Source organism: Odocoileus virginianus, chromosome 4, assembly GCF_023699985.2.
Source record: "Odocoileus virginianus isolate 20LAN1187 ecotype Illinois chromosome 4, Ovbor_1.2, whole genome shotgun sequence".
NCBI classification, from domain to species: domain Eukaryota; kingdom Metazoa; phylum Chordata; class Mammalia; order Artiodactyla; family Cervidae; genus Odocoileus; species Odocoileus virginianus.
In genome coordinates this window covers 76946207-76970928 of record NC_069677.1, presented here as the reverse complement: position 1 = coordinate 76970928, position 24722 = coordinate 76946207, and the positions used below count along the sequence as shown (strand labels likewise).

At 40.6% G+C, this 24722-nt stretch overlaps 1 protein-coding gene across 3 annotated transcripts in view; it reads left to right on the top strand.

The window, feature by feature from the left end:
* The window catches only part of ATP2C1 (ATPase secretory pathway Ca2+ transporting 1), a 147159-nt gene that overhangs the window by 19838 nt on the left and 102599 nt on the right, over nt 1-24722 (top strand). Inside the window, exons 1-2 of one of the 3 annotated variants that reach the window (XM_070466757.1) lie at nt 7199-7286; nt 7558-7736. The exons of the other annotated variants lie outside the window; for them this stretch is intronic. Coding sequence (XP_070322858.1) covers nt 7731-7736 — 6 coding nt within the window. The 5' untranslated portion in view covers nt 7199-7286; nt 7558-7730. Of the gene's footprint in view, nt 1-7198; nt 7287-7557; nt 7737-24722 lie in introns of those variants that run through there. 3 annotated transcript variants of the gene reach the window in all.

Below are 24722 nucleotides of genomic sequence, written 5' to 3'. Positions count from 1 at the left end.
AGTTTGGGTCTCAACTTTTTGAACTGAGGACTGGTAGGATTGTTTCAAGCCACCAGTTTGCACTTCAGTTTACTTGTTCCTGTCTTGTAGAAAGCTCTTTTTCTTTCTAGAATCCACATTTTCCTAATCTCCCAAATAAAGGGTGATAATTTGACAATATTAAATTATTTTAAATACCTTCTGAAAGAGGCTACATGATTATTGTCTTTTATAATGAAAAAAGCAAAAATAAAGTTGTCTGAGCTTATACTGCTAATCTAATTTTCCATCTGATCTTTAATTTTTTTAATATTTAAATATTTATTTTACTGCATTAGTTGTGGCACATGGATCTTGGTTGCCTCATGTGGGATATTTCATTGCATGGGTATTGAGTACTGCCCAGAACAGATGAAATTTCACACTTGGATTTTGAACTCAGGTAACCATTTGAAATTAAAAAATAATGATGTTGAGGTGGTTTCTCCTGTGCAAGTAGCAAATTTCAGCTGAGTTTGTGCTTTGGATTCTAATGGCATGTGTATCAATGCCTGACTTAATACCCATGGCAATGATTAGTACCTATTTCGTTCAGATCAAGTTGTCCTAGCTAACCCTTTTGTGGTTTGGAGATGTGAGTTCATTTTTAAACCTTTGAAAATCCATGTTTCTTTGTTAGGTTTTTTGCTTTAATGGAAAGCAGAGACTCATGTTTTTGTTTGTTCATAGAAAACAAGCAGCAAAGTAACAGTGGGATTATGATTATTCATTCAACAATGAAATTTTTTTATGATAACTCTTTTCCAGGTATTCACAGTTTATTGCGATCCACAGAGTCTAAGGCTTTAGCATAGTCAGTGAAACAGAAGTAGATGCTTTTCTGGAATTCTCTTGCTTTTTTATGGTCCAATGGATATTGGCAATTTGATCTCTGGTTCCTCTGCCTTTTCTAAATCCAGCTTGAACACTTGGGAGTTCTCAGTTCACGTACGGTTGAAGCCTAACTTGGAGAATTTTCAGCACTAGCTTGCTAGCTTGTGAAATGAGTACAATTGTGCATTTGCCTGAACATTCTTTGGCATTGCCCTTCTTTGGGATTGGAATGAAAAGTGACCTTTTCTAGTCCTATGGCCACTGCTGAGTTTTCCAAATTTGCTGGCATATCGAGTGCAGCACTTTCACAGCATCATCTTTTAGGATTTGAAATAGCTCAGCTGGAATTCCATCACCTCCACTTGATTTGTTCATGGTGTGGAAAATTTTTAAACAAATGGGAATACCAGACCACCTTACCTGTCTCCTGAGAAACATGTATTCAGGTCAAGAAGCAACAGTTAGAACTGGACATGGAACAACGGACTGGTTCCAAATTGGGAAGGAGTACACCAAGGCTATATATGTCACCCTGCTTATTTAACTTATTGCAGAGTACATCATGCGAAATGCCAGGCTGGATGAAGCACAAGCTGGAATCAAGATTGCCCAGAGAAATATCAATAACCTCAGATACGCAGATGACATCACTCTTATGCAGAAAGTGAGAAGGAACTAAAGAGCCTCTTGAGGAAGGTGAAAGAGGAGAGAGAGTGAAAAAGTTGGCTAACATTAAAAAAACTAAGATCATGGGATCTGGTCCCATTACTTCATGGCAAATAGATGGGGAAACAATGGAAACAGTGACAGACTTTATTTTGGGGGGCTCCCAAATCACTGCAGATGGTGACTGCAGCCATGAAATTAAAAGACACTTGCTCCCTGGAAGAAAAACTATGACAAAGCTAGACAGCATGTTAAAAAGCAAAGACATTACTTTGCTGACAAAGGTCTATTTGGTTAAAGTTAAGTTTTTTTCAGTAGTCATGTATGGATGTGAGAATTGGACCGTAAAAAAGGCTGAGCGCCAAAGAACTGACACTTTTTAACTGTGGTTTTGGAGAAGACTCTTGAGAGTCCTCTGGACTGTCCTAAATGAAATCAACCCTGAATATTTATTGGAAGAACTAATGCTGTAGCTGAAGCTTCAATACTTTGGCCACTTGATGCAAAGAACTGACTCATTGGAAAAGACTCTGATGCTGGGAAAGATTGAAGGCAGGAGGAGAAGGGGATGACAGAGAATGAGATGGTTGGATGGTATCACCAACTCAATGAACATGAATTTGAGCAAACTCTGGGAGATGGTGAAGGACAGGGAAGCCTGGGGTGCTGCAGTCCATGGGGTTGCAAAGGGTTGGACACAACTGAGTGACTGAACAACAACAAAAGTTTTCAGATTACCCATTTATTCAATAGGTCTTTTATTATATATTTACTATAGACAATATATTTTGGGACTAGAAATGAATTATGCCAGCTTGAAAACTGGACAGAGTGGCTTTTAAATGGGTACATTTTAATCTCAAATCTTACATTGTATATGTAATAGGGAATATTCTATGGCTATTTTCCATGGAAATAATCAAGTGCAGAGTTGATTCTTGGACATGAAGTCACACTCACTTTTCCTCCTTCTTTCTTTCCTCACTCACCTGCACCCCGACCTGCCCTTATCTCCAACTCAGAAGATTGGTAGTACTATGTACCAAAGACCCCAAATATCACTGCATGCTCAGAACCCTTGAATGGGGGACCTGAGTCATAGTTGGAATACACTTCTTTAAAAATTGAAAGAATATACTTTAAATTCCCTTGCTTCTACTGCTCATTTTTGAGCCCACTTGATTTTTATTCTTGCTTCCAGTTTTTATACTTCCAGTACTGCTAAAACATAGAACCAAGGAGATCTATAGCAATACTGGCAGGTTGTTGCTGTGACACTCATTTCATAGGACATTTCTTGGAATAAGACTGTATTTTCCCAAATGTGACCCTTAGCATGTCCTTTAGCTTGTCCTTTATCCTGCAAGAAGAAAAATACTTCTCTTGTTCTGTTGGAGTGGGTCAACTTACAAAAATAAAGTATTGTCTTCATATGCTTTTAAAGATTCAAAATACAACAGCTTTTTCTTCTAGCAGCTATGTAAAATTTCTTAATTGCTAACTTTGAGTAGTTTAAACAAGTTAAAAGTCAAGACATTGAGGAGAGATTTAAAAATAACCTTTCCTAAGTTAATTTTAAATCCTAAAGGCCACCTATATCTTTATAATCCAGGTTTATAAAAATGCCAGCTATCAAATTTGATACCCAAAACAGGATACCTCACAACCTTTCTGTAATAATGCACAGTATAAATTAAATTAGAACATCGTGTCTGTCCTTCTTCAATATTCCCTCTTTGTAATATTCCCCAAAGAAGAGATGTCTGACAAATTTACCCTCTATTGTTCATGTGTGACCACCTTTTGCATTAGACATATTTAATTTTATAGGTTAAATATTTTAACAAAATGGGGGTAAAGATTTTTAGAGCATTTATTTCTAAAGAAGAATTAAGAGGAAACTTGAACATAATACCTTTTGTTGCCATCAATCTTATTTTAGCTCCCAATAGTCCATACATTAGCTCGTTTTTCTGTATGATAATCTAAAACTTTCATAGCTTATAATTCACAACCTGTCTTCATCTTTATCAGATCATCACAATGATCTTTGAGGGGAAAAAGGGTGGTTATTATGTCTAGATCTATATATAAAGTCTCATAATATAAATGCTTGTTGTGTGTATATACACACATAAATGTAGGTAATGCCATGTTCCTACATTTTAGCCCCCTTCCCCCAGAGATGAGGAGGTGGGGACTGCTACATCAAAGTTTCATGCAGGCTAACTTATCAGAGGAGATGCTGGGAGAAGAGAGATTGCTGAAGCTGGTGGCCAAAGCATTCCCCACTGCTCCTACTTGGATATTGTTAACAAATTATACTTTCACTAACACAGGAAGTTAAAGATGGTGTTAGTAATACTGGCCAGCTTGGTGGAGGTGGTGTATAGGCATAGAACAGAGGATCAGAAGGACTGATGTTGAAGCTGAAGATCCAATATTTTGGCCATCTGATGTGAAGAGCTGACTCATTTGGAAAAGACCCTGATGTTGGGAAAGATTGAAGGCAGGAGGAGAAGGGGAGGACAGAGGTTGAGATGGTTGGATGGCATCACCGACTCAATGGACATGAATTTGGGTAAACTCTGGGAGTTGGTGATGCGACAGGGAGGCCTGGTGTGCTGTGGTTCATGGGGTCGCAAGGAGTTGGACACGACTGAGTGACTGAACTGACTGACTGACTGTAGAGATATGTTGATGAAGCTTAAGAATCAGCTAAGTGGCTGAAAGCTACCCTTTACAGGTTTTTGCTACTGCCATGACCTGGAATTTGTGAGATAACTGCCAGTGGGTTAAGAATGAAGTATGTAACAATTTTTCTGGACAGTTCAGTTCAGCTCAGTTTAGTCACTCAGTCCTGTCCGACTCTTTGTGACCCCACGGACTGCAGCACGCCAGGCCTCCCTGTCCATCACCAACTCCTGGGGTCCACCCAAACCCATGTCCATTGAGTCAGTGATGCCATCCAACCATCTCATCCTCTGTTGTCCCCTTCTCCTCCTGCCCTCAATCTTTCCCAGCATCAGGGTCTTTTCCAATGAGTCAGCTCTTTGAATCAGGTGTCCAAAATATTGGAGTTTCAGCTTCAACATCAGTCCTACCAATGAACACCCAGGACTGATCTCCTTTAGGATGGACTGGTTGGATCTCCTTGCAGTCCAAGGGACTCTCAAGAGTCTTCTCCAACACCACAGTTCAAAAGCATCAATTCTTCTGCACTCAGGTTTCTTGACAGTCCAACTCTCACATCCATACATGACCACTGGAAAAATCATAGCCTTGACTAGACAGACCTGTGTTGACAAAGTAATGTCTCTGCTTTTTTAACACTCTGTCTAGGTTGGTCATAACTTTCCCTCCAAGGAGTAAGCATCTTTTAAATTCATGCTGCAATCACCATCTGCAGTGATTTTGGAGCCCAGAAAAATATAGTCAGCCACTGTTTCCACTGTTCCCCATCTATTTGCCATGAAGTGATGGGACCAGATGCCATGATCTTAGTTTTCTGAATGTTGAGCTTTAGGCTAATTTTTTCACTCTCCTTTTTCACTTTCATCAACAGGCTCTTTAGTTCTTCTTCACTTTCTGCCATAAAGGTGGTGTCATCTGCATAACTGAGGTATTGATATTCTCCAGGAAATCTTGATTCCAGCTTGTGCTTCCTCCAGCCCAGTTTTTCTCATAATGTACTCTGCATATAAGTTAAATAAGCAGGGTAACAATATACAGCCTTGACGTACTCCTTTTCCTATTTGGAACCAGTTTGTTGTTCCATGTCCAGTTCTAACTGTTGCTTCCTGACCACAGGTTTCTCAAGAGGCAGGTCAGGTGGTCTGGTATGCCCATCTCTTTCAGAATTTTCCACAGTTTGTTGTGATCCACACAGTCAAAGGCTTTGGCATAGTGGACAGCGTTGGTATTAATCAGGTTTCTTGTCTTGGCAATACAGATAATCGCTTTCACAATTGAGACAACCAGAGAATAAAATTCCATTGTAAGTTACTTTAGATATAAACCATGGAGTGATGAATCTATGGGGGAGGTATTAAGTAGGAATTCAGTGTCAATGCAGGAGTATTGCAGTTTACAACAGATAACTGTGAAAAGTTGCCTTAGAAAAAATTTTCTCCATTCAATCAAAGCAATTTAATGGAGAATTACCCTCTATTTTGTAAGATCATATGTTATTAACAAATAATGTCTATACCTGTGCATTACCTACTTTAGATATTTTTTTTAATGTGATGCTATGCTGTCAAGGTTCTCAGTAACAATCATTCCAAACTGAATAAAACATTGAGCAAGAGATAGAACTTTCATCGTTGTACCAATCATAATCTTATATGTATCAGCCCTAAACAAACAAAAATCATTAAGCATACAAGCCACAGACGGCTATATATACATTGTGATTTTAGGGTTTCACTTTTGAAAGTGAACCTCATGGAATAAAATCGCCATGTTTCTTTAATCTATAAAGCTGCCCAGAATTTTTGATTCTAGACTAGTTCCACTTATCCTGGGGCCAAACAGAATAGGAAACTCTGTCCCTTTGTTTATTTTGATGCTGAACATGTGGTAAGGGAGCACAGTAGGCTATGTTATAGGACCTGAGGGGTAAGGGGCAAAATTTTCAACAGGCCTAGGAGTAGATGAAGAAAAACACCTCTAAGCATATAAGCAAAGATGTTTCTTTTGCCATATCCTGAGTTCTTTGCAGGATGCGCTGGAACTCAGCAGGTACAGACCTGCCCTCTAGTGGATTTGGGTGCGAGAGGATTTAGGTTCAACCTCTGCTATGTCAGATTAGACACAACCGTCCATCAAAACTGACTTGATGGGGGTCTAGGTTAGGTGCTGAGCAAGGGGAAATTTCAAGTGCCAAAAGAGGCTGAAGGTAACGCCGGTTCCTCAGCTTCCATCTGGGAGCGCGAGGCTTTCAGCTCTTCTAGCCTTTCCGTTTGCACACTGGAACCGAAGATCTCGGCTCCCTCTGCCCGAGTGCGCTGAGGCTGAACCCCATCGGGATGGAACTTTTGAGATGTGGCCCTGCGGGGACCTGCCCCACGGTCAGCGCAGAGCAGCCGTGACAGGCCCGCAAACAAGGCTGCGGTCCCCGCGTCGCCAGCCCAGATTGTGACGGCCGCCCGGCGGGAGGGGCTCCCCGCCTCAAAGTCCGGGCGCTCAAACATCTCGTGGGCCGCGAACATGGCTGCGTCTGCCCGCTCGGACCGACCCCGTGGCTGCCTCCTGAGGAGGAGCGGCAGGCGCGGGGGAGCGGGTGGCTCTCCCACACTTGCGCCCGGCAGGTGCGTGGAAAGGCCGAGCACGTCTCCGGGGTAGGATAGGGGTGACAACAGGGGAGATGGGATCGCAGCGGGCGCCCCTAGCCGCAGCCCCCTACGGACCAGCAACCTGGCCTCCGCTCACTTCCGCCGTCCCCGCCCGGGCGTGCTAGTGCGCCTGCGCCCGCGCCCCTCACGGCGGAAGTGGTGGCGACAAAGCTAGGTCCGCGGGCGCTCGGGAGTGCGGGGCGGACCCGGGGTGCGGGGCGCGCCGGGACGGCGGGCGGCGGGGAGGGCGGAGCCCAGGAGGCGGAGGCGGGAGCAGGCCAGCACGGCCGCATCGAGCCCGGGTCGGCTCGAGACCGGTCTCCTCACCTGCTCCCCTTCCCGCTCCGCCCGCCCTCCCGGTCACCGCCCTCACGCAGGGAGAGGCGCCCGTACGGCGCCGCCGCTTGGCAAGCCGCTCCCGCGAGCTTGCGGGTGAGTCCCCCGCAGCCCAGAGAGGGGTCTGGGGCTTTGGGGGGGCCTCCCGGATTACCCACTGTCCCCCAGTTTCCAGAAACTTCTAGGTCCGGGGGGGCGTCCAGACTTCCCGGCTGGGGGCGTCTCCGGGGCGCTGTCCGGCCGGCGTGAGTTGGGGGATGCGGGCGGCCGGGGCGCGGGCGCGGGCGCGGGGCCTGGAGCTCCTGGGGCGGTGGGCGGCGGTCCCTCCCCGTCCCCGTCAGCGCTGCTTCTCCGGTTTCTCTTGCAGATGCTGCTGCTAGGGGTGGTGGGCGCAGCCGCGGGCCGCGTGGCCGGGAGCGGGGGTGACGGCCTGGGATTCCGGGGGCTTCTCTTGTTCTCCTCCTCTCCTTCTTCCCAGTGTGGCCGCGGCTGACACTAAAGACTTTGTAGCCATCAACCCAAGTGCAGTTTCGATGGAAGATGAAGGTAAAAGCCCCCCGGCAGGCGGGTTGCAGCGCGGAGTTGAGGGTGTGGTGGTTGGCTTTTAAGTTGTCTTTCTCCACGTTTTTGGTTCTGATTTTATTTTTTTCCTTCGATTGTGAAGTGTCCAAGGATGCTTTCCTGAGATATCTAGCTTGTATTTTCGTAACATAGGGAGTTTTGGGAATTAAGATTCTGTTGGTGACTGAGCTTGATGATGCTTTCCCGAGGAACCTGCTTTCTTTAGCTTGGGGTTTGGAAGGGAAGTTTTCATTTCAGATGGCATCTCTGCTGTTTCCACAGCTCTCAGAGAGGAATCACTCCAGGGGAGGCGGAGATGGGAAGGGAAGGCTCTGCACTGCATCCCTCTGTATTTGCCTTTATTTAACTGGATTCATTTATAAGAAAGAAATTTTTTTTTATTAAGTTCAGTTTTGGGGAAAAAAATTCAGTGTTTTTCAGTTAACAAAAATCAATTCTGACTTTAAATATTATGAAGTGATTTCCTTTCTTAAAAGTTCCTCCTCATTTCAAAACATGCCTTAGGAGGTTGACAGCGGAACCTGTCCGTCCACTGGACGCTGCAAATAAACCGGATTATCATTCACATGTTACTCAATTCCTTTGGCCTTATAAAGTATTTAATTCTTTCATACACAGTAGTGTTTTCTTTCTTTTTTTTTTAATCGTTGAACAACTCTGAATAAATGTCGTTGTTTTTTCCCTCTTGAAAGAACCACACTATTCTTTGGGCTGACTTGTGTGTGATCATCCCCCCCCCCCCCCTTTTTTTTTAAAGTGGGGCTGCAGGATGCTATGAAAGATGTTTACAGATCACATTTTGTCCTCATGTATCTTTGGTTTTTAAAATCTGCACCTGGTACAGAGGAGCTGCAGTTGGGCTTTCTGGCTGTTCTCTAATTTGTTTTTTGATTGTTGAAAACGTAAGGTTGATTGTACTAAGTAGGACTAGTTATTTTAAAATAGATCTTTCTTACATGTGATAATCTGTTTTGTTGTCTGAGACGCCTGGATGTGAGGGAAATATGACAAAAGGCATGATTATCTTGCTTAATTTTACTCTGGATGGATAATTAGTGGAAGACATTTTCTGAAGTGCTAATGTAAATAACTGCAGAAGATTTTTACTGTCTAATTGGATCTTTAGAAACAGCATTCGAAAGCAGTAATTTTTGCTGGTAGTATGGAAAATCACTTTTGTGAATTTTTTTCTGCCTTGTCTATATTAATAGGTTTAAGGAAGGCAGATCTTTTCCTCACAAGAGACAAAGAATATTAAATGCATTCATATACCTGTTTGTTGGTAGTTGCATCTTAAATAACATGTGAAGCTTGATCTTCTGCTTTTAGAATGTTACCAGATTTAAGAGTGTAGTCTAAAGTCAGTGGATTGTTACATGTTGCTTTTCTGTTTCTTGTGCTCATGAAAAAGAGTATGATTCATAAAGCTGATTCTCATTGTCTGTTGAGGTGGGAGGGAGTGGTTGTGAGATGGGATGAGGTGGGAGGGAGTGGTTGTGCCTTGGAAGCATGGTGTACACTTGTGGCTGAGTCTTAGGTACTTTATGGTTAAATAATGATTTGGCCTCATAGTAAAAGATGATTCAATTCTTAAAAACTGATGGGGGTTTCTGCCTCAATAATTGAGGTCATTTTTGTCAGTTTTTCATTCCCATAACACTGTTTTTTTCCATTTTCTTAAGTATTTTTAAGAACTTATATATAGCCTAGAAGTTTTCAAAACCGATTGGCCATTTTGAAATACATAGGTCGCTTTCCTTTTTATAGACAGTGTTCTTTTTCAGATAAGATATATTCGCATCTTACGGGTGTGAAACAAATGGATTGGAATTATACCTTAACTACTAAAAGTTGTGTGACTTTTAAGTAAATTCATCTTGCTGAGCCCCTGTGGAAACATCTATAAATGGGATTGATAATATTTAGCTTACATATTTAGGAGAGTTAAATGAGAAACCCTGTATAAATTCTCTTGGGAGAGAGAAAGGCTAGCATTGAAGATATGCATTGTGGAACCAGACAACTTGATTTGAATGCTGGATCCCCACTTACCGTCATGTGGCCTTGTGTACATTAATAAAGCTGGTTTTGTTTCGGTTTCTTTTATCTGTGAAATGAAGATATTGATAGAGTTTACCCAGGTGATGCAGTGGTAGAGAATCCGCCTGCCAGTGCAGAAGATGCAGGAGACGTCAGGTCGATCCCTGGTAGGGTAGATTCCGTGGCGTAGGAAATGGCAACCCACTCCGGTATTCTTTCCTGGAAAATCCCATGGACAGAGGAGCCTGTTAGGCTACAGTTCATGGGGTCTCAAAGAGTCAAACATGACTGAGCAGATGAGCATTCACACACACACACCATGTGAGTAGCATTTAGGTTGTTAGTGTTTAGAAAAAGTATGTGGCATACAGTAGTGCTCAATAAATGTTAATTGTAAGTAGCTTTGCCTAGTGTTTACGTAGTAATGTTATAACATTGAATATTGAAAGGGGGTACAGTAGTGGCCAGAATGCTCTGTATGAAGTTGTCATTATTAGATACGGAATGGGTAGAGTCAAGGGCAGAATTTTCTTTAGTGTTAAGGCCTTAAGCCCATTGAGAAAAATTGGCGCTCTGCCAACAAACCAGGGGACTGTAAAACGAGACAGGCTTAGATTTGAATCCTGACAGGTTTTTTTTTTTTTTTCCTCTCCTAAAAGTCTCAACGAGTTACTCAGTTTCTAAAGCTTTCTTAGCTGCTAAGTTTTTCCATCTGTAAGTGGGCTAAATGCCTTTTTTGGGAAGGTGAGTGTAAGGAGAGAATGAAGCCTGGTATGTAAAGTGCCCAGGAGGATGGCTGACACACAGCCTGCTGAGTGTCTGGGTGATTGCTTGCTGCTGTTCCCCAGAAACAGGCTCCTCCGATTGTTGTGTAGCTAAGTTCCACCTACCTCCAGATGCACGCAGGATGGAATCGCCAGTGGTCCTGGGGGCAGGGGCCTGGAGGACCTAGGGCGTGTGCCATGTCTCCAACTTCATCTGTTTGACTCCTTTCAGCCATGGTGCTCATTTCTTTCCGTACTTCAGTTTTGATTCTTCTGGACCTTTCTCCCACTTTATCGGCAAACCTTGACCGGTTTTTAGTCTTAGCCTCCAGGATGAATACTCCAGTCAGTCACTGGAAATATCTGAAGTGTTAGTTTCCTGGAATTTCAGGGACTGGTTCTACACTTCCATTTGTGGGTTAGGATTTTATCCACATCCTAGATCAAAGCAGATAGCACGTAGGAATTGAAGATGCACAAATAAATGGCTCTTTTTTTTTTTATTTTTAAAAAATTTATCATTTGGATGTTTAAAAGGATGATTTATTAGAAAAGCTATTTCTGGCTGGATAATTTTGCAAATCCTTCTCAATAATGGATTTTTTCTTTGGAACAAATCTGGTCTTTTTCATAGAAAAGCCACTATAAATTTAATACACATGAAACTATTTAATGTAACCTTAAATATAGAGATTAGTAACCTTCAAGATTTTAGGACATGCTTAATTTAAGGTTAGATGGGCTAGTCCATCTAGAATAAATTCATTCGAGCTTTTTGGATAGCATTTGAAAATCTTAGTATGTTTCTTTGCACTTTTAAAATAGTTTCTTATTCAAGTTCAAATTGTTAACACTGGAAATGTGTTAAGAAAAGATTGTGTTAGGATAGTTGGAGGAACTGTAAGGAAAAAGGGATGAGAAGCCATGTTAATTGTATTTCTTTAACAGGAAATAGAAAACCAGTTTGTAAAAATATTTTATATCTTTAGCTGTGGAAAATAATTTATTATGTTTGCCATTTTGTTAATAAAATAATTTTAATTAGTATTTCTAGAAAAGAGTTGAAACTAAAAGAGATTATGTGGTGGCATTTTATAAACCGTAGTAATTTAACCCAGAGTTAGGATGCTACAGAAAATATTGGTAAAATGTAGTCTTCTGACAGTTCAACCCTAAAGACATGATTTGTCTTAATGTTTTTATTATTCATTTAATGTTAGCAGAATTCAGCTCTGTTAACTGAAGCAATGTCAATCAAAATAGTCTAGGGAATATTCCCCTTGAACCTCAAGGCTGATTTTCTTTTGTGATCTTGGTTAACCATAGTCTGTTTAAATTTCATAATTAAGTTTAAATTTTGTTTTAAAGCAGGAAGGAACACCTTGGTGGTGGTTTAGTCGCTAAGTCATGTCTGAGTCTTTGCGACTCCTTGCATGGACTATAGTCTGCCAGGCTCCTCTGTCCATGGGATTCTGCAGGCAAGATTACTGGAGTGGGTTGCCATTTCCTCCTCCAGGGGATTTTCCCAACCCAGGAATCTAGCCCAGGTCTCCTGCATTGCAGGCAGATTCTTTACCAACCGAGCTACAAGGGAATCTCTAAGAACACCTTAGCTTGATGGTAAAATTAGCTGGGATAATTTTAAATTACACCATTGTTACATGTAACATCTTAAAGATCTCTTTATATGTTCAAACGCTCTTCCTACCTTTGTTAAAAGACAGATTTTCTTTATAGTAATTTCAGGCATCAGTTGTGACAAGATTGTTTTTACAGTTTTCATGAGGACAAGTGTTGGTAAAAGACTGTAAAGTAAAAACTTGTTGGGGGAACTCTTGGTTAATGCCATTGTTTCCTGCAGGAAAAGATTTCTCGGGAAAAAAAAGGCCTTCAGTGCAATTTCCTCTTGAATTTATATGGCTGGTATTTATATGCATTGGTTAATATGTCTTCCAGCTTTAAGGTTTTAAGTTAATATTCGTGAAGGTATAAATCTTAGAGCTAGTCTTTTCTTAGTATCTGGGGATTGGTTCCAGGAACCCAACAGATATCAAAATCTGAGGATGCTGAAGTCTGTGATACAGAATGGTGTCATAATTTACATAGAGCCTGTGTACATGCTCCCTTACACTTTAGGTTATCTCTAGACTGCTTAAAATACCTAATGCAGTCTAAATGCTCTGTGAATACCTGTAGAAACAATGCAAATAGTTGCTAGCATGCAACAAATTCAAATTTTGGTTTATGAAACTTTCTGGGGTTTTTTTGTTTTTTTTGATCTGCAGTTGGTTGAATCTGCAATACAGAACCTGTGGATAAGGTGAGTTGACTGTACAAGGCAATTACTCAAATTGTGTTCAATTAGGTTAGTATAGGCTAAGCTTATTGGATACATTTAGGAAAAAATGGAATGAAATGTTACAAGGCTATACATAGTAGGTTAAGGAAAGAGAAAGACAGTAACAGCAGGGGTCAGAAGTATCACTTTAAGATGGTTCCTAACTGGGCGTCTAATTCAACTTCAGTCTTTCTGCATCTGGTATTAGAGAATGTATGAATAAAATCATGTCTTTAATATTCTTGTTAATGGTAATTTCTTAAGGGAGGTCTTTTGGCTTGGCTTTTGATCATTTCATGATGACGCAGACCTAAACTTGTATCCCCCATGAGGAAATAATAGCAATTTAGCACAATTCAGAAAACTCTTGAGACATTGAAGGATCCTTGTAGAAATTATTTTCATTTGTTTATTTACTTACATAAAACAAATAATCTGATAAAGTTGGATTAGCTGTAGGACCCTGACACTGAATATATTTACTACCCTGTACTGGTGTTTAATGTTCAACCCTTTAGAGGAAAACTCAGAATAATGAGGCAGAAGTATTTAGGCTGTTACCCATAATACTTTTGTTGATCATTGTTTTGTTTTGTTTTTTAACTGTGAAGTATAAATTAAAACTTTTGATTAGGTTGTGAATTTCAGGTACTGAATTTAAAGTTATCTTGATTGTGATGTCTTAAAGTCACAGCAAATAAAGCATTCCTTAAGAACCATTAATATAATGAAGATCTATTCTCTGCATAGAATAGAAATCAACTTTAAAACAGATTGTGGGTTTTTATGTCACCTCAAAGCCTTTCATTTGCAATATAAATAAATTAGCATTTTGGTGCTGTATGTCATGTTATGAATGTGTTATATATGCAGTTATTTCACTAGATTTGTTTGATTGTCTGTTTTAGAGTTTCCCTAGTGGATTGTTTGCTGCACCTAGCTCTGCGTTTATGCATTGGGAGGGGCAGAAATGCTAGTTGGTTCAGGCTTTCTTTTGGACTCTTATTTCACTTCCCTCTAGAGTGTCAGTTCTACATTCGCTTGGAACAGACAAAAGTGATTCATGGCACAAGTGCCAGGAATAGCATGCGAGCCACTTTTTAATGGCAGGTGAACAAATCAGTCAGTGTCCTTTTCTTAATGCTTGTCAGAACTGCTGTTTACTGTGATGGGATGTTAAATTTCAGTTTCCTTTCCCACTCCAAAAAAAGAGGATGTGGTGTTTGCTGACCACTCTTTAATATCTGCCAGTCCCTGACCCTAGAGATTGGTATTCTGTTATGGAATCTAGATGTGTACCCTTAATTCATTTGAAGGATCAAGAGGTGAGTTTCTTCCGATTTCTACTGGTAGTAGAAAGGAGGGGAATTGGCCATCACATTAGAATGATGGAAATGGGGGGGGAGGGTAGGGGTGGATGAGAGAGACATTTAAACAAGCAGAACTTGGACAGTATCTCAATAATAGGGAATGCTGGTCAGGGTTAAGTCAGAAGTGACTATAGCTGTAGAACCAGTCCAAGTGGGTGAGTGGAGGTGCTGCTGACTGGCTGGAGGAGTTGGCTGATGTGGGGGCCAGCCAGAGGGATGGTGTTGAAGGTCACATTGTATGTGGAAAGAAGTTTGTTTTAAAATTGAACATCGCTTGGGCTAGAAGACCAGGGTTCAAAGCAAGCTCTTAAGGACAACAAAGATCCTCAGCTGTCCCTCATTCATTTTGAACAGGGTCTGGCATATAGCTCTTGTCCATTGAATGAAAATACTGGCTTCTTCACACTAACTCAGTAGTGCTCAGCTGGGGGCAGTTTTGCCCTCCATGGGACTTTGGCAGCATTTAGAGAGGTTTTTATTGATCACAACTGTGGGAGGATGCTTTTGCCATGCAGTGGATAGAGGCCAGTAATTCTGGTACACATCCTGTGATTTACAAGACAGTCCCCGTCCCTACCAGAACAGATAATTACCTGGCCCCAAATGTCAATGCTGCTGAGATTGAGAAACATTGTTCTAGCCAAAGGCAAGGAAGTTAACTCCTCTCAGCCTTGATATCCTCACTTGTGAAATAATGATGACTCTACCTCAGGCTTGTTGGGATCTAGTAGGGCAAGATGTGTAAGTCCCTGGTATGAAAAAGCTGCTTGAGAAATACAAATTTCCTTTACCTTGGTTGGTAAATAGATTTGAGGACATTACTTTTGGCATTGATCTTTCTTCAAATTTCAAGGCTTCACATATTTTTCTGTGAGATGAGTGGGATGCCTGGCAGACTATAGCAGCTTTTATTATGTTAATGCTTTTCTCATAGTTTCTTCAGATTATGTTGTTTTTGACTCTGTTGGCTTGGGGTTTGAGTATTTCATGATTTGTTTCTATTAGTAGGCAAAATGTTAAAATCAGGATTAAAAATTTTTACTTACTAATCATCTAGGTTAAATTCATTATTTCACTAGCTTTCAGAAAGTCTGCTATTTGAAAGCAGTATTAGTGTTCTTTGAAATTAAGATTGAAGTGTTGTGAGTTACTTGTTTGAGAAAATGCCAGGCCTCTTGTCTGTGATGTCCTTTTCCTTTTTATCCATTTACACAATTTCAAGTAGCTTCCTCTCAGAAGTCAGCTATTTCTTTCAGATTTGCTTATTTAGGTTTGGATAGGTGACTTTCATTTGCTTGTCAGGTACCTTTTTATTCTCTTTTGTTAAGTGTGGACATTACCACCAGCTCGTCCACTCATGTTTGGGACAGGAAACATGTATTTTCTGTTCTAATGCAAGGGACCATTCTAATCGTATTCTCACTGAGTTTATTGTTTCGTTACATGTATGTAGTTGTGTGGCGTTGTCATTTTTGAGGACTCTTTTACTGGTATTTCTGTAGGAAAAAAACAGTTCTGTTTTCGAATACTTTAATTTTCCCATCTGTCACAAGAGATTAATGAAGTAAAGGTGACTTTGTGGTAGCAAAGTAATTCTCATTCAACTCAAATCTTAAGATTCAAAGTTGGTAGCTTTTGATGCTATTGTATCTGACCACAAATTGTGGAAAGGGCTTTTACAGCTCCCTGCTGTACCTATAGTCATTTAAGTCCGGTAAGTACAGAGTGTGAAGAAGGCTGCAGTCATGTCTGATTTCATAAGTGACTGGTTTGCCATAGCCTGTAAAATTAAGTTCATCAATTAACTACTGTGTGAAATGAATGCCATTGGCATAGGAAAAAGGAGGAGAAGGATCTCCCATTTGTTTGTATGGTTGAAGTACTGGCTAATCTGTAGATTTCAAGGAAAGTGGTTCCTTTAACAAAAGAGGACCGAAGTCTTTTTTTAATTTCTGTTATTACTGGTAAAATAATTGTTAGCTGAAGGCTTTAAAAAACAGCAGTTGGATGTTTAATAATGTGTAATTTTTCTTTGTAATGTAATAATTCAATTGTAATTAATACCTTCCTCGTGTGAGGAGGTACTTTGAAACTGTAAGCATCCTGAATCTCATCATACTTTTCACAGGCCAGTTTTTGCCTCTGTTGGAGGCTCTTGCTGGCAGCAGTTAATACTGTGGTGATTACTTAATGATGATTTTTTCTGTTTCTTTTGTCAGAGAGGAAGAAAACTTTACCGTTCTAGGTTTTTCTGGCTGGTCTAAGAATTAGAATGGCATGAGACAGATTAACAGGAGAAAATCAAATTTTAATTTGTATGTACAGGAACCCCACATTGATGAGAGTCAGAGCCTGCGTATATATGAGAGGTTCAAAGTCAGGAAGGTAAAATGCCATTCTGAGCTAAGGAATGGGGTTAGGGGCCTGGGGCTTCCAAGGACAAGAGGATCATGTTTGGTAATTAGATATTTGATTTGCCGTATTGATAGGGCAACTTAATCTCTGGTTGTAACTCTTTTTCTGGGTAAAATCCCTAGTTCAGGTTCTGTAGTAGGTTGTCAAGGGTCAGGCAGTAGTTTCCCTTGAGCATACCGGATCTCTTTTGACTTTAGCTCAAAAAAACCCACATGCCAAAGTGGTATATCTTGGGGAGACCTGTTCTGAACTCCTGTACCCTCATTCTTTCTATATTTGTTAATTGCAGTTATGTGTTAAGGAAGAATTGATCTTTTTCCTCCATTTACTAATTGCCCAGTTATTTATTTACATGGATCTGTGGATATTTGTTTTTATCATATGAGTTAAAACATAATGCTTTGTTGCTCAAATCATTCCAGCTTTGGTTATTGAGAACAGGTACAAATTTGCCTGCTGTGTCCTTTCTACAATGCATCCATGATTTTGTGAGTATTGATTCACTTTCTGATACCACAGTATGTTCTAGGTACATCTCATGTTTTACCTGTTTGCCACAGCCATGGAATCAGACCATTTTTTCAAAGAAGACAGATTCATTTTATTGGAGATTGGTATCTAGAAACCAAGATCCGGGTGCCAGCTGTGCTCAGTACTGTTGGGATGTTACTGTTTCTAGGTCCTCTCAGTAGACAGAGCTAGGACATACATGTATGGAGAAGGCGGTGGCACCCCACTCCAGTACTCTTGCCTGGAAAATTCCATGGATGGAGGAGCCTGGTGGGCTCCAGTCCATGCGATCGTGAAGAGTCGGACACGACTGAGCGACTTCACTTTCACTCTTCACTTTCATGCATTGGAGAAGGAAATGGCAACCCACTCCAGTGTTTGTGCCTGGAGAATCCCAGGGACAGGGGAGCCTGGTGGGCTGCCGTCTATGGGGTCGCACAGAGTCGGACACGACTGAAGCGACTTAGCAGCAGCAGCATCCTTTTATTTCTGGCTGCCTTTAAAATACCTGGCTTTTGGCAATTTTAATATAAAGTGTCTTCGAGAAGGTCTTTTTGCATTGAGGTAATTAGGTGTTCTCTTAGTTTCATAGACTTACATATATCTGGTTCCTTCTCCAGGCTTGGGAAGTTCTCAGCTATTATTTCTTTAAGTAAACTCTGTTCCCTTCTCCCTCTCTTCTCGTGGGATACCTATTATCCTAATGTTGCCCTTGCTGAAAGATTCTGATAGCTCTTACAGAATTTCCCTTTTTTTTTAAAAGTACCTTATTTCTCTTTCCTCTTCTACTTGTATCATTTCTAGGTTTCTGTATTCAAGCTGGCTAATTCTCTCTTCCATATGGTCTGCTCTATTTCCAGTGTTTTAGAATTCATTCTTCATCGTGTTTATTGAGTTGTTCTTCAGCTCCAGAATTTCTGTTTGGTTCCTGTTTAGAGTTTTAGTCTCTTTGGTAAAGTGTTTCTTCTGTTCATTAATTTTATTCTTGAGCTCATTGAACTGCTTTGATTTTTCTCATAGCTTGTTGGTGTGTTGGGCGGCATCACCTTTTGTTGCATTGTGTAACTGTCTACTGGTTGTAGATTGAAGGGGAGGGGCAAAGGTAGCTTTTCACTCTGATGTCTGAGAAATACATTTTTAAACTACAGTACAGCACTTTTCTTAGGTTTACATTACACAGTCTAAATCTGTTTTCCAAAGTTCCTTAGGCAAGTTCTTTTCTTCCCTACATAACTTTTGTGCAGTTGTGTTACACATTTGCAATAAAATTAGGTTTGTTTATTAGCCGTTTGTATTCTCTTTTAGTTTCTTTTTACATCTTGTTTGATTTTTAATTTTTTAAAATCTTTTGAAGTAAATGGTGATTTTTATCCCTCCTTTATTTATATGTAATGAAGATATGTTCATAAAAAGGACTGGATTTGATTAGAATTAGGTACAGCTGTAGTGTGCTTTGGCTCATAGCAGTTTATTTGAAAGGAACTGTGCTCTGGAAATAATTACCTTGGCTTGCTCATCTGGTTTCTTAGTTACAGCTCTCATTTCTATATCTTCTCACTTGGGAAATTGTACTGTCTATGGTCCCATGACTATAAATGCTTGAAGTAAGTCCCCCAATTAATCTTTATTCAGGTTGTGTCGTTTTAAACCCTAAGTCACCTAGAAGCTGAATATAACTCTCTTATTGCTGGGGTTATTTTTGTGTGTGTGTGTGTGTGTGTATGTATGTGTGTGTGTAAGTCGTATTAGTCATGTCCTACTCTTTGCGACCCTGTGGACCGTACCTCTGTCCATGGATTCTCCAGGCAAGAATACTGGAGTGGGTTGCCATTTCCTTCTCCAGGGGATCTTCCTGACCCAGGGATTGAACCTGTGTCCCTTAAATCTTTTGCATTGGCAGGCAGGTTCTTTACCACTAGCGTCACTTGGGGCAGATCAGTATGTGTGGTGAAATAGAAAGAGGTCCAAGATATATTGAGTGAATGTATTGTAGTTATGTGATTCCATTTGTAATTTTAACAAAACAAAACTCGTAACATGGGCGTAGAAATGGCTGGCAGTGTACAGAGTTAACAGAGGTTACTCCTGGGCAGTGGTACTGGGGAGATGTACTAGTTACATTAGACCCTTTCTTATTACTTGACTCTTAAAAAGCAATGAGCAGGTTTTTTTATTTTTTTTAATCATTAAAAATGACTTAGTAATATAATTAAGAATTCATACTATGCTAGTAACAAAAGATTTGTTTTTTTCTCTCAAGTTGATGATTTTGTGTATGATCCCTGTTGGTCTGTAGAGGTAAATGGATTTGTGTGTGTGTAATTTATATTGCTTTACTAAAAATGGATTAGAATTAGCTCTTGGATGCAAATATTTAATAGCATTTAGAACCAACTGTTTCATTCCCCAAGTATTCTAAGTATGGGAGAAAAACAGGATTTGGAGTTGTACTAGTTTTTGTCAAATGAAGAATATTTAAGTGTTGGTCTACATTGGAGCCTGATTGTGCTCTGTTCTTTGGGTCCATGTTCTGGAACTTAAAGCTCAGTGTGGGAGATAACCATTTCATAGTATTTTTTTAACTGAGGTTACCTGTTCATTGTTGGAAACCTTAGTACCACAGGCACTAAGAGCCAGTGGTATTTCCCTGCACTGAGGGGACCAGTTTCCCACCCCGTATAAAAATCACCAATGTTCTCTACTAGAAAGTTTTGATGGTTGGAAACTACGCTTTTGTCTGTTGGTACTAATTCTTTCCTTAATCTCAGCGGAATGTTGTATTTCATGTAACAGCCTTAAAATATTTGAAGGTGCCTGTCATATCCTTTATTAATATTTAGAAACTGTTATTGAAGTCCAGTTAATGGTCATACACTACTCCTTCATAATTTTCTTCTCTAGGCCAAATATTCCTAACTTATTCCACCAGTCGTTTTAAGACCTCATATCCATGGTATGTCACTGCAGTATGGCACACCTTGGGTCAGACCTAATGATGCTGTAAACTGCATGTGGAGTGGTTAGGGTGGGTTTGGGTCAGACCTAATGATGCTGTAACTGCATGTAGAGTGGTTAGGGTGGGGTTGGATCAGATAGTACTCTGGGGTCCTTACTCCATTGGCTTAGAAGTTGTCTTTCTCATAATGCAGTTTAAGATGTTGTTTACCTTTTCAGCACTATAGAGCCTTAGCATCTGATGCTTTAGTAGTTGGTTTTTGAGTTTTGGTTTTTACATTTATCTCTAATAAAGTATATGTATGTATGCTTTTGTAAATGTGAAGGTGGTGGTACACTGTCTCTACCTATTGGTTTATTAGCCTGATAAGCTTGTTTGAGTTATGAGGCAGAGTGGCTAACCTCTCTGGCTTTGCATTGGTGCCGTCTTGGATAAGCATGTTGTTTGGGCATCTGAGTTGCTGATACACCGTTAAACAGGATGGAGCCGAGTGGCACACTCGCTGGCACTGAGTTATGAGTACTTGTGGACCACCTAGCCGGGGGTCTACCCGGGTTATTAGCCCATGCGTTTTCTGTTTTTGTCATGTGACAGAATTTAAATCCTGTCTTTTGGCATCAGGAGATTGTACGATCTTAGTTTTCCTTGTGAGAAATATTCAGATAGACACTGGTTATTGTTTTCTCTTTTCCACTATTTTCAAAATTGTCTCTATATCTCTTCAAGATTTTTTTGAGCATGTGTTAGGAGGGGGAGTTTGAGAAGCTTCTTTATACCTAGATTGTTTTTAGTTAAAAAGAAGCTTTGTTAGATTCTTTAAAAATGGCTTTACTGAGCTGTGAGTTCAGATACAATTTCACCCATGGAGAAGGCAATGGCACCCCACTCCAGTACTCTTGCCTGGAAAATCCCATGGACGGAGGAGCCTGGTAGGCTGCAGTCCATGGGGTCGTGAAGAGTCAGACATGACTGAGCGACTTCACTTTCACTTTTCACTTTTATGCATTGGAGAAGGAAATGGCAACCCACTCCAGTGTTCTTGCCTGGAGAATCCCAGGGATGGGGTTTCACAGAGTCGGACATGACTGAAGTGACTTAGCAGTAGCAGCAAAGTTGTTTTTGGTATTATTACTACATTAAAAAAAAGTAGTAACAAAATTTGTTATTTTGACTATTTTAAGTGTGCAGTTCAGTGGCATTAAGAATATTTGCATTGCACTGGGAAGACCCAAAGGGATGGGATGGGGAGGGAGGTGGGAGTGGGGGTTCAGGATGGGGAACACATGTAAATCTATGGCTGATTCATGTCAATGTATGGCAAAAACCACTACAATATTGTAAAGTAATTAGCCTTTAACTAATAGAAATAAATGGAAAAAAAAAAAGAGGCTGCATATGGTTGCATAGTGGTCATAGGCCATCACCACCAGGAGGAAACATTCTGTGGTGGCCCTGGAACCAAAAAAATAGTATTGGGCCATGCACTCAAAGAGAGACATCATTTGACTCTTGTCTGAGGTGTTGACAAGCATCTTAGGAGTCACAGAAGATGAAGAACAAGCATCTACAAAGGCCAAGTTGCTCAGGAATGAGTACATGGGGGTGTGAAGATGGGGGTCCTTCCAGATGAGAAAAATCAGTCCAAGGTTGCCCACCATGGTGGTGAGGTAGATGACCAGAAACACTAGGAACAGGGGGACCTGCAGCCCTGGGAGATCTGTAAGTCCTGTCAGAACAAACTCTATCACCAGAGTCTTGTTTGCCTCCATCATATCCACTCAGGCTGATCACTGCAATGGAGAAGTGAAATAAAAAATAAGGGTCATGAAAATGTAAAAAAAAAAAAAAGAATATTTGCAGTGTTGGGCAACCATCACCACTGTCTATTTCCAAAATTTTTTCATCACTCCAGAATGAAACTTGTACCAATGGAACAGTAATTTCCTGTTCCCTTCCTTCTTCTGGCCACTAGTATAACCTGTAATCTACTTTCACTATGAATTTACTTATTTTAGGTACATCATATAAGTGGGAATCATTTATTGTGATTGGGTTGCTCTGCTCAGTATAATATCCTCAGAGTTCAGCTATCTTGTAGCATACTTTAGAACTTGTTTTTTAAGAATGATGATGAAAGTAAAATCTGATGCTACAAAGAACAGTATTGCATAGGAACCTGGAAGGTTAGGTCCATGAATCAAGATAAATTAATTGGATCTGGTCAAGAAGGAGATGGTAAGAATAAACATCAACATCTTAGGAATCAGTGGACTAAAATGGACAGGAATCGGTGAATTTAATTCAGATGACCATTATTTCTACTATTGTGAATAAGAATTCTGTAGAAGAAATGGAGTAGCCCTCATAATCAACAAAAGATTCCAAAGTGCAGTACTTGGATGCAACCTCAAAAATGACAGAATGATCTTAGTTTGTTTCCAAGGCAAGCCATTCAGCATCACAGTAATTCAAGTCTGTGCCCCTACCACTGATGCCAAAGAAGCTGAAGTTGATCAGTTCTGGGAAGACCTAAAACACTTCCTAGAAGGAACACCAAAAAACAAAATGTTCTATTCATCATTGAGTATTTGGAATGCAAAAGTAAGAAGACCTGGAGCTGACTGTGGTTCCAGTCATCAGCTTCTCATAGCAAAATTCAGTCTTAACCTAAAGAAAGCTGGGAAAACCACTAGGCCAGTCAGGTACGACTTAAATCCCCTATGAATATGCAGTGGAGGTAACAACTAGATTCAGGGGATTGGATCTAGTAAACTGTGGCTGAAGAACTGTGGTCAAAGGTCTTTAATGTTGTAAAGGAGGCAGTGAATAAAACCATCTCAAAGAAAAGGAAAAGCAAGAAGGCAAAGTGGTTATCTGAGGAGGCCTTACAAATAGTTAAAGGAGAGAAGCGAAAAGCAAGGCAGAAAGGGAAAGGTATATCCAACTAAATGCAGAGTTCCAAAGAACAGCATGGCGAGACAAGAAGGCCTTCAGTGAACAGTGTATAAAGCTAGAAGAAAACAACAGAAGGGAAAAGACAAGAGATCTCATCAGGAAAATTAGAAATATCAAGGGAACGTTTTGCCCAAATATGGGCATAGTAAAGGACAGAAACCATAGAGACCTAGTAGACACTGAAAAGATCAAGAAGAGATGGTAAGAATACATGGAAGAACTGTACAAAAAAGACCTTAATGAACCAGATGACTACAATGGTGTGGTCAGTCACCCAGAGCCAGGCATTTTGGAGAATGAAGTCAATAGGCCTTAGGAAGCACTGCTGTTAATAAAGCTAATGGGTGTGATGGAATTCCAGTAGAACTATTCAAAACCTTAAAGGATGATGCCATCAAGGGGTTGCATTCAATATGTCAGCAAATCTGGATGACCCAGCAGTGGCCACAGGACTGGAAAAGGTCAATCCTCATCCCAGTTCTCAAGAAGAGTAGTAAAGAATGTGCTAACCACAAGGCAGTTGCACTCATCTCCCATGCTAGTAAGTTCATGCTGAAAATCTTGCATACTAGGCATCTGCTTGATGTGAACCAAGAACTTCCAGAGGTCCAAGCTGGGTTTAGAAAAGGAAGAGGAAACAAATCAAATTGCCAACATTGGCTGGATCACAGAGAAGGCTAGGGAATTTCAGGAAAACATCTACTTCTGTTTCGTTGACTCTACCAAAGCCTTTGACTATGTGGATCATAATAAATTGTGGAAAGCTCTTAAAGAGATTTGAATACCAGACTGTCTTACCTGTTTCCTGAGAAAGCTGTATGCAGGTCAAGAAGCAATAGTTAGAACCCTGTATGAAACAACTGATTGGTTCAAAATTGAGAAAGGAGGATGACAGGGCTGTCTGCTGTCACCCTGTTTGTTTAACCTATACGCAGAGCACCTAGTGAGAAATGCCAGGCTGATTGAGTTACAAGCTGAAATCAAGATAGGCAGGAGAAACACCAACAACGTCAGATATGTGGATGATACCACTCTAATGGCAGAAAGTGAAGAGGAACTAAAGAGCCTTTTGATGAGGGTGAAGGAGGAGAGTGAAAGAGCCAGCTTAAAACTAAATATTAAAAAAACTAAGATCATGGTATCTGGCCCCATTACTTCATGGCAAATAAGAGGGGGAAAAGATGGAAGTAGTGACAGATTTCCTCTTCTTGGGCTCTAAAATCACTGTGGATGGTGACTGCAGCCATGAAATCAGAAGACATTTACTTCTTGGCAGGAAAGCTATGACAAACCTAGACAATGTGCTGGAAAGCAGAATCATTACCCTGCTAACAAAGGTCCATATAGTCAAAGCTTTGGTCTTCCCAGTGGCCACGTATAGTTGTGAGAGCTGGACTATAAAGAAGGCAGAGCGCCTGAAGATTGATGTCTTTGAACCGTGGTGCTGGACAAGACTCTGGAGAGTCCCTTGGACAGCAGGGAGATCAAACCAGTCAATCTTAAGGGAATCAACCCTGAATACTAGTTGGAAGGACTGATCCTGAAGTTGAAGCTCCAGTATTTTGGTCATCTGATACGAACAGCTGACTCATTGGAAAAGTC